Source organism: Megascapheus bottae, chromosome 38 (genome assembly GCF_031878675.1).
Source record: "Megascapheus bottae isolate mThoBot1 chromosome 38, mThoBot2.hap1, whole genome shotgun sequence".
Lineage (NCBI taxonomy): Eukaryota > Metazoa > Chordata > Mammalia > Rodentia > Geomyidae > Megascapheus > Megascapheus bottae.
Window position 1 is genome coordinate 4,970,653 of NC_143546.1, and position 13,148 is coordinate 4,983,800.

Below are 13,148 nucleotides of genomic sequence, written 5' to 3' on the forward strand. Positions count from 1 at the left end.
AGGGGTCCCCCCACCCCCCCCTGCACCCCGGGATCCCGATCCACCCCCCTCCCCACACCCCGGCTCCCGGGCGCGCGGAGACCCTCGGGGGGCGCCAGGGGCCGGGGGGGGGGAAGGGGAGCTGGCCCGGTGACCCGGGGTTTGGGGGACCCCCACCCCCCTCCCCGGACCCCAACACGTCCCGGAGGCGCCGGGGAGGGCGCGCCGGGAGCCCGGTCCAAGATCTCCCCCCTCCCGCCCTCCCCCCGCCCTCCCCCTCCGCCTCCCTCCCTCTCTCTGGTTTGGGGATCTTTACGCACGGGGCGTCGCTGGGGCGCCTCTTCCCCGGGCGCCGTTGGAGGCTGGATTTGGAAATCCACCCGGGCGGGAGCTGGAGCCGCTTCCCAGCCAGGCAGAGCCCGCTGTTTAAAATCTCAATTTTCATATTTTTATTTTCCTGAGCTCCAGGGAGAGAAACTGAGGAAACGCCCCGCCCCCTGCACCCCCTCCCCAAGGCGCAGGTAGGTAGGTGCTGTGGCGTCCCCGGGGGTAGGGGTGGAGGGGGGGCTCGTTCAAGGCCACAGAACCACTGAACGCAGTCCTGATCCACCCAGGAGGGGACACAGGTGCTTTGATTTCCCTCTGGCTTTTATTTCATTTTCCTTCTGCTTTAAAAACATCATTCATTCATTCATTCATTCATTCTTTTTCTGTTAGGGTGTTTAAAGGGCTGTCTGGAGCCCAGAGCTTGGAGGTGAGATTTCCCCCCCCCCCCAGCTGGGTCTCAGATGGGGACAGTCCCCCTGGTCACCGTGGGAGAGACAGGACAATCGGAAACTGTGATCCTCTGGGGTGACTGATGCCACCCCCCCACCCTCCACCCCCCCACACACCTGGGATGTCTCTGGCTGACTGGTGTAAGATGAACCCCAAAGCCCCGTGTCATTTGGGGAGGAGAAATCTGGAAAGCTGTGACCGCGCCATGGAAGCAGGGAAGCAGAGAGGGAAAGCCACAGAGATGTGACAGAGAATGGGAAGAGGCAAAGACCAGGTTCTTGGTGACCAGGCCTCCGATGCCAGCCAGTTGCTGCTTCTGATTCTGGGGAGCCCATGCTGGGGTGAACTGTTCTGGCCAAGCGAAAAAGGAAAAGGACATTTCTTCTGCTTGAGGGAGATTTTTCTCCTTGGCTCAGGGACTAAAGGACAAGTACCCCGAGGCTCAGACCTGCTGTCCCTTCCATTTCTTTCTTTCATTTTTGTTTCTTTTTTAATCTGAAAACACCCCCCAAAAATGACTGTGAATGATTCCAGCAGGGAGGAAGCCGGCTTAAGGATGGAGAGAGACTTTTCCTTCCGAATTCTCACAGCCTGCTTCTTGTCTGCGCTCATCCTCACCACTCTGTTGGGAAATACCCTGGTGTGTGTGGCTGTCGTCCGTTTCCGACACCTGCGATCCAAGGTGACCAACTTTTTTGTCATCTCCTTGGCTGTCTCCGATCTCTTGGTGGCTGTGTTGGTGATGCCCTGGAAAGCTGTCGCTGAGATTGCTGGCTTTTGGCCCTTTGGTTCTTTCTGTAATATCTGGGTGGCTTTTGATATCATGTGTTCCACGGCTTCCATCCTCAATCTGTGCGTGATCAGCGTGGACAGATACTGGGCCATCTCCAGTCCCTTCCAGTATGAGAGGAAGATGACCCCCAAAGCGGCTTTTATTCTCATCAGTGTGGCCTGGACACTGTCCGTTCTTATTTCTTTTATTCCCGTCCAGCTCAGCTGGCACAAGGCAAAACCCACAGGCCCCTTGCAAGGGAATGCCACCACTTTCCTGGAAGAAGCCCCAGATAACTGTGACACCAGGCTCAGCAGAACCTACGCCATTTCTTCCTCCTTGATCAGCTTTTATATCCCCGTGGGAATCATGATTGTCACCTACACGAGCATCTACAGAATCGCCCAGAAACAGATCCGTCGGATTTCAGCCCTGGAGAAAGCAGCCGTCCATGCCAAACACTGCCACACTGCCACAGGGAATGGAAACCCCGTGGAGTGTTCTCAGTCAGAAAGCTCCTTCAAGACGTCCTTCAAAAGGGAGACCAAAGTCCTGAAGACCCTGTCTGTGATTATGGGGGTGTTTGTGTGTTGCTGGCTCCCCTTTTTTATCTCCAACTGTATGGTGCCCTTCTGTGAATCCGGGGAGACGCAGTCTTTCTGCATCAGCTCCATCACCTTCGATGTCTTTGTGTGGTTCGGATGGGCCAATTCTTCCCTGAACCCCATTATTTATGCTTTTAATGCGGATTTCCAGAAGGCTTTTTCCACACTCCTGGGCTGTTACAGGCTCTGTCCTCCCACCAATAATGCCATCGAGACCGTAAGCATCAATAATAATGGGGCCACCGTGTTCTCGAGCCACCATGAGCCACGAGGCTCCATCTCCAAGGAGAGCAACTTGGTGTATTTGATTCCACACTCCGTGGGCTCTGAGGACCTGAAGAAGGATGAAGGCCCTGGGGCCACCAGACCCTTGGAGAAACTGTCCCCTGCTCTTTCAGTCATCTTGGACTATGACACTGATGTGTCCCTGGAGAAAATCCAGCCCATCACACACACCACCGGCCAACAACCAACTTGAGCCACTGGGACTCTTATCTGGGGTCTGTCTGAAAAGCAAAAGGTGGGGCTGGAGGCGTGGCTCAGATGGGAGAGCGCCAGGCCAGTAAATGAAAATGAATCTCTCTCTTGGGGAAGATAACCACCACCATGATTAAAAAAAAAAAGAAACACATGAAAAACAAACGTGAAAGGGAGAGTATGGACTTTCTGCTAAGAAACTGGCGGGACTCTACTCAAGGTCAGATGTGTGAAGAGTTCTTTAAACAGACAGCTGTATATATTCTCATAGACATGCCGGTGTATTTTCTGGATTTTTTTTTTCCTTGTGGATCCTACTGCAGGGCTAGTGTAAAGACACAGGAGACGTATCTTTGGCTCCAAAACTGGTTTGCAAACTGATTCTCTTAGGATTTGAAGGGAAAAAAAAAAAAAAGAAAACAGGGCAAAGAAAGCTACCATGAACAACTTCATGTAAAAATTCAAACTTTCCTGGGGAAGGAAATTGGAAGGGTTGAGTTTGATGTATACAAAACAGGTGCTAAAAGAAAAAATATATATATATGTGTGTGTGTTCCAAGCAGAGTTTTCAGATTGTAAAGGTAGGTGCATGCCTTTGTAAATTTCTTTCTTCAAAAATGTTCAACAAAAACTCTGATTGAGCCTTATCAGAAGAGAGGGCATTTCATTTTATTTTATTTATTTATTTTTTTTGCAGCATTGAGAGATTGTGTGTTGGTCTCGGGTTTTATTGATGGATGGCTTGGTTGTATTATATGAGCATTTTTAAATGTATTCTGTAGATCAATACCTATTTTTGTCAGGGGGTAACTTGAGACTGAGCTGTCTGTTGAACTAGCACTTTAAAAGCCAATGAAACAAACATACGGCTTCGAAGCTCCTAAATGTTCCTTTCAATAGAGCTCCGCAAGCCAAGGAGACAAATATAAAGACCGGAAAAAAAAGCTTTATGGGAAGAAGGAAGATTAATGAATTTATTATGCTAACCCCTCTCCAAACACAGCAGCTCAACTGCACACAACATGAGAAACCAACAAATGCTATCAAAGCCCTTTGGTTTTGTTTGTTTGTTTTTGTTTTTTCCTAAAAGGATTTTGGAGGACAAACAAAAAAAAAAAAACCCCACAGAACTTTTCTTTTCCTTTCTTTAAAGCATAAACTACTATTGTGGTTGAAATGTGTTGGAAAATGAATGACTTTTTCCAGGGAGACTATCCTTCTGTAAATATCTTGCTTAAAAGCCAGGGAGAAGAAAAGGAGGAGGAGGAGGAGGAGGAGGAGGAAGAGGAGGAGGAGGAGGGGGAGGAGGAGGAAAAGAGTAGAGGAGGAAGAAGAAGAAGGGAATAAAACTGCATTTCTGATGTCAAGTAGCAAAGAGGGAAAAAAAATAACTTGCCAGGTTGTATTTTATGTAAAATAACCTTTTCCTTTCCTATTGTCTTCTCCCATTTCATGTCTCAGGTAGTTTTCTGAACCAAATAAATAACCATGCAAGATACCAATGGGAAATTGCGGATGGGGAAAAATAAATCTTAATTGGGTCACTACAGTTCAACTGTGAAGGCCATTATATATATATATATTTATTTATATATTTATTTATTTATATATATATATATATATGGCTTTACTCTGAACTTTGATGTTTTCTTTTTTGAAAAAAAAGATCTTTCCATGTTAATGGAGTATCAGCTTAGTACCAGATTCACCTGTCTGGAGAACTCTTGTTTTGGGAAAGAAAGGAGAGACGCTGTTATTGTTTTGGGAGGGTGTGCTTAGTCAAAGCTGAAGGTATTTCTGCTCACAAATGCTGTCCTTTTATCTTGTGATTGAGAATGGGGGGGGGGTCATCAAAACCTTGGAAAGTATCTCGCTCGGGGTGTCTTTTATTGAGCATGCTAAATAACTCAGGTAGGGTAGCATGCGTTTTGGAAAGGGTAAAAAGTGATTTTTCTTTTTTCATCAGCTGGTTTAAAACACACACACACACACACACACTCAGACACACACACACACACACACACACACCCACACACACACACAAAGCTGAACATCAACTACAAAAAAAAAAATGCACTGGGGAGAAAAAAATTATCCTGCACCAAATCTTGGTTACTTCTGTATTGTGAATGTGGGTTTTTCCCCTCTTCCTTACTTTTACTGCCTGTGTGCTTTCTTACATATAATAAACTTATTTTGTGAACTCTGATTGGCCCCAGGATGAGCTGTGTGGTACAGATGACATGTATTTTTAAGAAATGAGAGGATTTTAAATGTGTGATTTCGTGCCCGGGGTTATTTGAAGTCTCTGTTACTTCTTATTTTTATCTGAGAAAATACTAGAAATCTCTCCTGTGTACGTTATGGGTAGGGTCGGTTGCCTTGGAAGATAAGAAAATGTGCAGGGATTTTATTTTAGGCTATCTTCATATTTTTTCCTTCCTGTTCATTAGTAAGTAGCAACAATAATATTAACTATTAGTAATCTAGTATTTACGTTATATTGTTTACATTGCATATTATTCTAATATTATTATATTTTGCAAAGAAATCTTTGTTGATTGGAGAAATGATTTTACTGTTCATTTCTCAGCTTTGAAAGCTTTCAAAAAGGCTGGTTTTTAATACAGCCAACATTTCCACCAGGCACCTGCAGCTCACGCCTCCCATCCTAGCTACCCAGGAGGCGAGATCTGAGGATGGTGGTTCAAAGCCAGCCCCCGGCAAGAAAGTCTATGAGACTCTGATCTCCAGTGAACCACCAGAAAACCGGAAGTGGAGCTGTGGCTCAAAGTGGTAGAGCCTTAGCCTTGAACACAAAAGCTCAGGGACAGCACCCAGGCCCTGAGTTCAAGCCTCGCAACTGGTACAAATACACAGAAGGTTCAGAGACACAGTCCACAATCCTCAAACACACACACACACACACACACACACACACTTTGTGTAGTCACAGAAACACTGCACTCATGCAAAGACAATGCAAAACACGGGATAGCTCTGGAATGGTCAATAAAGTTCAGGTTTGGTATGGTTTGGGGGTCCTTGCTGGCTGGATGGCGAGGAAGGATCTCAAGAATGTGACTTGTCCCCAAAGTGTCGCTTAGAGAGGGTTGAATCATGCAAGCAGACACATACACATGTATACACAGACACACACATATGCACACATACAGACACACACATAGGAGCAGACACACCGACATACACAGCTACACAGACACACACATACACACCTGCAGACACGCACAGACATACATGTGTACACGGAAACATATACGGACATGCACACGTACACACCACACACACACACACACACATGCACGCAATCATTCAGGAGCTTATTTCTACACCTCCCTGCTTTCCTTTGGGATCTAAGCAAGTTGTCTTTGCTGTCATAGCACCGGTCCTGGGTCTTGAACTCGGGGCCTGGGCCTTGTCCCTGAATTTTTTTACGGAAGGCAAGCTCTCTGCCACTTAGCCAGGGCTCCATTTCTTTTGAAGTGCTTCCCTGGAGATGAGTCTCAGGCTGGCTTTGAAATGTGAGCCTCACCTCTCAGCCTTCTCCTGAGTAGCTAGGACGACACACGTTTTCTTCTGCTGTTTGCATGCGTTTGGTGAAATACAAATCCTGTACAGTGTCTGTAGAGTCCTGAAGTGATTCTCTCTCTCCCTCTCTTTCTCTGTAGGACTCTTATTTTGAAGGGGCGACCATGTGGTTTCTTTGATGGAAGGAACTTGCCTTACAGAGGTTTAGGTGTTGTCTTTTTGCTGACTGGGCGCTGGTGGCTCACGCTTGTCATCCTAGCTACTCAGGAGGTTGAGATCTGAGGATGGTGGTTCAAAGCCAGCCTGGGCACGAAAGTCCATGAGACTCTGACTTCCACCAAGTACAAAGAATTCCAGAAGTGGAGCTGTGGCTCAAGTGGTAGAGTGTTATTAGCCTTGAGTGAAAAAGCTCAGGGACAGTGCCCCGGACTGGCACACAGACAAACAGAAAGACACACAGAAACTTGTTCCGCGTTACCACTCTGCCTTGACTGTACAGATCTGATTTTTTTTTTAATTATCAAATTTCTTTAATTTAAAAGTTCTTTTTTTTTTTTAGGAGAGCTGAGTTGCTGCTGGATTTGCTCTGAGCTCTGCTTGTCTGTCTGGTCATTTAAAGAAGATAATGGGTCATAAGATTCTGGAATACTGTAGTTTCCAGGTTTCCTTCTGGCTTGGCTCGTGGTGTTTCCTTTGTTGAGGTTTGTGGATGCGTGAATCTGATGACGCTTTTGTGATCTGATTTGATTAGACTTTATTTATTTTATTTGGTGCTGGTCCTGAGGCTTGAACTCAGGGCCTAGGCCCTGTCCCTGAACTTTTATACTCCAGCCCACACAGTTCCACTTTCTGGGGGTTCATAAGAGTCTCAGGGGACTTTTCTGCCTGGGCTGGCTTTGAACCATGATCCTTCAGATCTCAGCCTCCTGAGTAGCTAGGAGGACAGACGTGAGCCACCACGCCCCTTCTGCCATTTTGTGACCAGACCTATGTGCAAGATTCTGTGCCCCATTCAGTATCATCCTTGATAGGATGAATTAAAACGAGTCCTGGGGGCTTTTGTGTGTGACACCACTCCCAGTGTGAGAGTCTGTGATTTCAAGAGTATGAGAAGCTCAGGAGTAATCTGGGATTTCAAAGGGTTTAACTTGGTAATCACTATGAGACCATGGAAGGAACCGGTCGTAATCGTTTGCCTGCTCATGCAACCGAGACTATGAACTCTCACAACGGGTGGAGGTTTTCCAGCCACAGGAAAGGAGCTTCTCAGAGCCATTTGTGCAGGCCTGAGGTAATTTCTTAGGCCTTCTCAGGCAGAGACACTGGCAGGGTGGCAGGTGGCAGGGAAGAATTAGAGGGCCGGATGCTTCATTTCATGGGAACAAATACCTATTTTTGTTATTGTCGATCTTGGATTTGAACTCAGGACCTGGGCACTGTCCCTGACCTCTTTTGCTCAAGGCTAACTCTCTACCACTTTGAGTCACAGCTCCATTTCCGGTTTCTTGCTGGTTCATTGGCAATAAGAGTCTCATGGACTTTCCTGCCTGGCTTGGCTTTGAATCCTGAGTCTCAGCTCTCAGCTTCCTGAGTAGCTAGGCTGACAGGTGTCTGGTTCCTCGACTTTCTATGTGGGGAAGGGTGGACGGGGATGGTTTTGATCTTAAATCCTAGTTGGAGATGGTGAGATAGGAGATCCATTATAGGCAGACCCTATAGGCAGACAGGGTGATGGAAGGGATGCTTCTAAAAATCACCAGATTCTAAAGCTGGGTGTCGATTTAGAGAGGCAAAAAGCTCAGCTGCTGACTTGGACATGCTGAGGACATTTGTTTAGACCTCACTCCTTTGTCCTGCAGCACAAATGCAAACACAAATGGCACATGTGTTTTCCTCATCTCACAATACCTCCATTTCAGGCAGCTCTTCTTCAACCACAGCCAATCTTTCAGAGATGGGGGGGGATACTCTGACAAGGGACCCTGGACTGGAAATCATCATGGTTGGAGCTGAGAAAAGACACTGGGTCAGGGCGGTGAGTGGATACGGATCAGGATGTAGAGACAAAGATTTGGCCCACAGTATCCCCAATTTGTTGTGCAGAATCCATTCTCAACACGCCTGAAGAATAAGCCCCACGATCAATTCAGGCCAAAGGTGAGACTCATTCTGAATGAAACGGAGCCCCTCCCGTCTGCCTCTGCACCCCACTTGTTATGGCTTGCTCATGGAGCTCACACACCTTGTGGTGACACCACTTTGCTTTTCTCAGGGACAGGTATGTCTCTTGTTATCCCTCTCAGGCTGTGACTGAGCCTCTCCAGGCTCCTTCCCTGCCCCTCCCTGCACAAGCTCTTGTTTGTCTTGGTGCTTCTGGCTTCCTCTTTCTTCTGTGAACCAAGGAGGCCTGGGAGAACACAGCGTGTCTCATGGGGTTTGAACTCAGGGCCTAGGCGCTAGGCTAGCATTCTACTTCAGTCACAGCACCACTTCCAGTTTTCTGGTGGTTCACTGGAGATAAGAGTCTCACAGACTTTCCTGCCCAGGCTGGGTTTGAACCTTGAGCTTCAGATCTCAGCCTCCTGAGTAGCTAGCAGGGCCTGGGTTCAAGCCCAAAGTACTGGCACACACACACACACACACACACACACACACACACACACCCCATGGGGTTGACTCTGTTGAGGTTGTAAGGATGGATTTTTGTCTGTTAAGTTATATTTCTCCATCCCTGACCAAATCATGGCGTGATGATTCAAATGATAAGTTAGAACTCACTCTCCTGAAAATACCTGGATAGTGATCCGCCCTTTTACCTGGGCGTAGGGGGAGAGGAGAAAAATGTCACCCAAATGCCACAAATACATTCCCAGATTATCTAGCAGTGTAGAGACTGAGGGCTTTTTTTTTTCTTTTAGGCCAAATGTATTTAGCATTATAAACATGTTGACTGGAATTAAGATAAATGGTCATTTCTATTCCTAAAGTGCTTTTTAAAAATACAAACTGCTGTTTCTCCTGAACTGGAGAGGCTCCACCATAGTTCTCCAAAACAGCTGTGGATTTTTTTTTCCTATTAGCTCCATAATGAGGTCACTGTAAAACAACATGTTTTTCTGACTGGCATAAGAGGATTGAGGGTTGGGGGGGTGGGGTGGGCAGAGCCAATAAGGTTACCATTCTGGGTTGTTCAAAAACGCTGGTCATCCTAGTTTCAAGGGAAAAGTAAATCGTAATGCCATTTTTAGAAAGCATCTATTGGCACCGATATTGAAATCCAGGCGTGCGTGTTTGCTTGCTTGCTCAAGGGAGCGTGTAATTTGGATGTAGCATTTGCAGGAAGCTACATCCAATAGGAGAGCTCTGGGCTAGGGGCAGAGTTCATTTTCCTGTCCTGTTCACAGCAGTGGAAATGGACAGGAGCAGAGTTCACCCAAGTCCAGGGAAGGGATAGGATGGGATCTGGGTCCAGACTTCGGGCAGAGAAGGGGAATTTGTAGAAAGACCCTTCCTGTGCTTGGGGACAGAGTGTGGGGAGAAACGAGGACAAGTTAGGGATACTTTGGGCTCAGGGGTAGGAATCTAAGGTCCAAGGTCAAAGCACTAGCCATCAAAGCTCCTTTCTGATGTCCAAGCATGTCTGTAAGTTTAAAAGAAAGAAGAAATTCAAAGGGACTGATGGGGGAAGATTTTTTTTAAATGACATATTATGCAATAATAAAAAAAAAACCAACCAAGTTGCCCAACAATGTGGCTAACGTGATTCTCTTTATTTAAACAAATGCAAGGAGCTTGTCTTTTTTTTTTTAATGTAACCATATAGAACAAGAATACTTAGAAAAGCCCTCGACCATCTGAATAGAATACAGAAATAAGGATATAAATACTCAAGTCTGCAGTGAAGAATTCCAAATAATGTCAGTTGAGAAGCCCCACCAAGAGAAGCCACACCCTGACAGGTAGACAGGCCCCGCCCCATCAGCAGAGAAGCCACACCCCCTCAGGGAGACAAACCTCTCTTCAGTAGACAAGCCCCGCCCACCCATGGATAGATCCCACCCCTTCAATGGGCAAGCCACGCCCCTCTGAAGTGAAGCCTGCCTTTTCAGTGGGCCTCTTAGTAGGTAGGCTCCACCCCTTCAGGGAGCAAGCCACACCCCTTAAACAGATAAGCCTTGTATTGTCAATGGACAAGCCCCGCCCCTTAGGTATATAAAACCAGTTCCTACTAAATCCCCAGCCCTTGCTCACAAGACTGCAGGGGAGTGGGGGGGCTGGCAAGGAGGGGTTGGAGGGGAGTGGGGCTGGGGCAGGGTGGGGTGAGGCAGGGCTGGGATCTGGCATGTTTGTCCTGGGGGGAGATGCAAGCAGCCCTTCCCCTTACCTCCTAGGACAGGCTCTCCCCCTCCACCCTCACAGGGGGGTCACATCTTTGGATGTGATAAGAAGCCCTCTGTCTCCAGACCTTCCCAGACCCCAGAAAAAAGCAGGAGCAGGCCCGCCGGGGCCCTTCAGCACAGATGATGGGTGTATTGTAAGGATTAAAAAAAATAAGAATTATTATAGTTCATGAGCTTGCTCCTGGGTTCAGTCTTCTGATTTTCTTCTCCAGTGTTTCCGAGTCCGTGGGCCTGCAGCCTTGGAGGGGAGACTTTTGGAAAGCTTAGGATGTTGGAGATTCTTGGCCTGAACAAAATACAGAAAGAATATCAGGATCTCTCTCTCTCTCTCTCTCTCTCTCTCTCTCTCTCTCTCTCTCTCTCTCTCTCTCTCTCTCTCTCTCTCTCTCTCTCTCTCTCTCTGTCCTGGAGCTGGAGCCTGAGCTGTCTCTCTGCACTTTTTCATTCAAGGCTGGTGCGTTTCTTTTTTTCTTTCTCCTTCCTGCCTTTCTCCCTCCCGCCCTCCTTCCCTTTCTCTTCAATCCTTTCACAGGACCAGATTTTTAACTATATATATTTTTTTCTCTTTTCAATTTCATTAGGTTCTGGCCTTTTTTTGTAAAAAAAAAAATATATGGCCTTTTGTTGTTGTTTGCTTTAAGCTTACATTACGTGCTGCATGTTCAAGTTTCTTAAGGTGGAAGCTGAGGTTATTGGCTTTTCTCTCTTGCCTTTATCCTGTATTTTTCTGATTTCCCTTGAAGAATTTCTCTGGAAAAATCGTGTCTCCTACAGTTGGGCTATTCACATGTTTTTTTCCTTTCGCTTAAAATAGTTTTTGTGACTTTGACGGCGACTTCATGTTTGATATGTGTGATAGTCGGAAATAAATTTCTTTGGTGGAAACATATTTGGGAGGGTTTCCTTTTGCTTATTTCTAGTTTCACTCTGTCATGGCCTCAGAACATTCTCGACGTGCTCACAGTCGTTCAGCTGAGTTCTGCCGTGAAATTTCCACGTGGAGCAGAGAGGACTGTGTGTTCACCGAGTATTCTAGTGTATAAATAAAGACAGACAGATGCATTAGGATCACATACTCAGGACCACCTCCATCTACCATGAGAGTAATGCCTTCCATCCTAGCTACTGAGGAGGCTGAGATTTGAGGATCACAGTTCAAAACCAGCCTAGGCAGAAAAGCCCAAGAGAATCTTCATCTCCAATGAACCAGCAGAAAGCTGGATGTGGAGATGGTTCAAGTGGTAAAGCACCTGCCTTGAGCTGACAAAGCCAAGGGAGAGAGGGGAGACTCTGAGGTAAGTAAGTTAGGAGAAAACAAAAGAACAAGGAAAGGAACTGAAATATATTAATACCCACCCCCCCTCACTTTTTTTGTTTTTGCAGGGCGTGGGGTTTGAACTCAGGGCCCCCAGAGTTGTCCCTGAGCTCTTCAGCTCAAGGCGAATGCTCAACCACGTTGAGCCACAGCGCCACTTCTGGTTTTCTGGTGGTTTATTGGAGACACAAGTCTCAGGAATTTTCATGCCTGGGCTGGCTTTGAACTGTGATCCTCAGATTTCAGCCTCCTGAGTAGCTAAGATGACAGGAGTAAATCACCCCGCCCAGTTTTATCAATGCTTTTACAAGCCAGTTGTGTCACTGGTAGTTATTTTTTTTTGGGGGGGGTGTGCCTGTCTTTGGGCTTGAACTCAGCCCCTGAGCTTTTTTAGAGGGTATTTAATAGGTGGCCCTTTACCCCTGGGGCAGAAGTGTGCGCCTGTGTGAGAGGGGAGGAGAGGGTAGAAAACAGAAGGAATCCTCATGTTCTAGCTTACCCTGAGAAGGACAAGTGAACTAGGTAGTTGGAAAAGCAAGATGGGACATTGGATTGTTTCTTTGAACCATCCTGGCTTGTTGGCTTGGTTCCGGCTAACCCAGAGTGGTCTTGGCAGGCTGTTTTCCTGGGGGCTGTGACCATGTGGGTTTGGTTGTAAATTGTGGGTCGAGTTCAGCTTTTTGCAGTGTTTCTTGTGGATGCAAGCAGGCTGTAACCCTGGAGGGAGAATTTCTCCTTGGGCAATAGCAGGCCCAGAGAGCAGAGAGGCATGCTTCCATCCCATTGGCTCAATCCACTCACGTGCATGAGGGCTTCAGCCAATAGGATGGGGAGAATTGCATGCTCTTGCAGCCAGGACTTCAAGGCAATAATGCCACCCAAGGGCTGGGAAGGTGGCTTAGTGGTAGAGTGCTGGCCTAGCATGCATGAGGCCGTAGGTTCGATTCTGCAGTACCACATACCCAGAAAAAGCCAGGAGTGGTGCTGTGGCTCAAGGGGGAGAGCACTAACCTTGAGCAAAGAAATTCAGGGAGAGTGGCCAGGCACTGAGTTCAAGTCCTAGGACTGGACACACACACACACACCTCCCCACAAAGACATAAGAATTAGCTTCATTAAACAAAAAAAGAATACAGTTTCATTAGGACAATGTGAACACTATGGAAAAAAAACAAAAAGAAAGAAAGAACCAGCAGTCCCCACAGAATTGCCACAAAAAATGGTAACATTTGGAAGTTCTCCTCCTGTGGTCTTTGACATAGCGGCCACCATCA

General features: G+C 46.9%; 1 protein-coding gene across 1 annotated transcript; it reads left to right on the forward strand.

Moving 5' to 3' along the window:
* The first annotated feature begins 1,014 nt into the window (after nt 1-1,014).
* Drd1 (dopamine receptor D1) lies at nt 1,015-4,149 on the forward strand. Its single transcript, XM_090325464.1, has one exon. The coding sequence runs from the start codon at nt 1,271-1,273 to the stop codon at nt 2,609-2,611; it is 1,341 nt and encodes a 446-aa protein (XP_090181590.1). The 5' UTR covers nt 1,015-1,270; the 3' UTR covers nt 2,612-4,149.
* The last annotated feature ends 8,999 nt before the right edge of the window (nt 4,150-13,148 follow it).

Bases quoted from the DNA above. Each gene is read 5' to 3' on its own strand.
- Drd1 (XM_090325464.1), top strand. From the start codon at position 1,271: ATGACTGTGAATGATTCCAGCAGGGAGGAAGCCGGCTTAAGGATGGAG.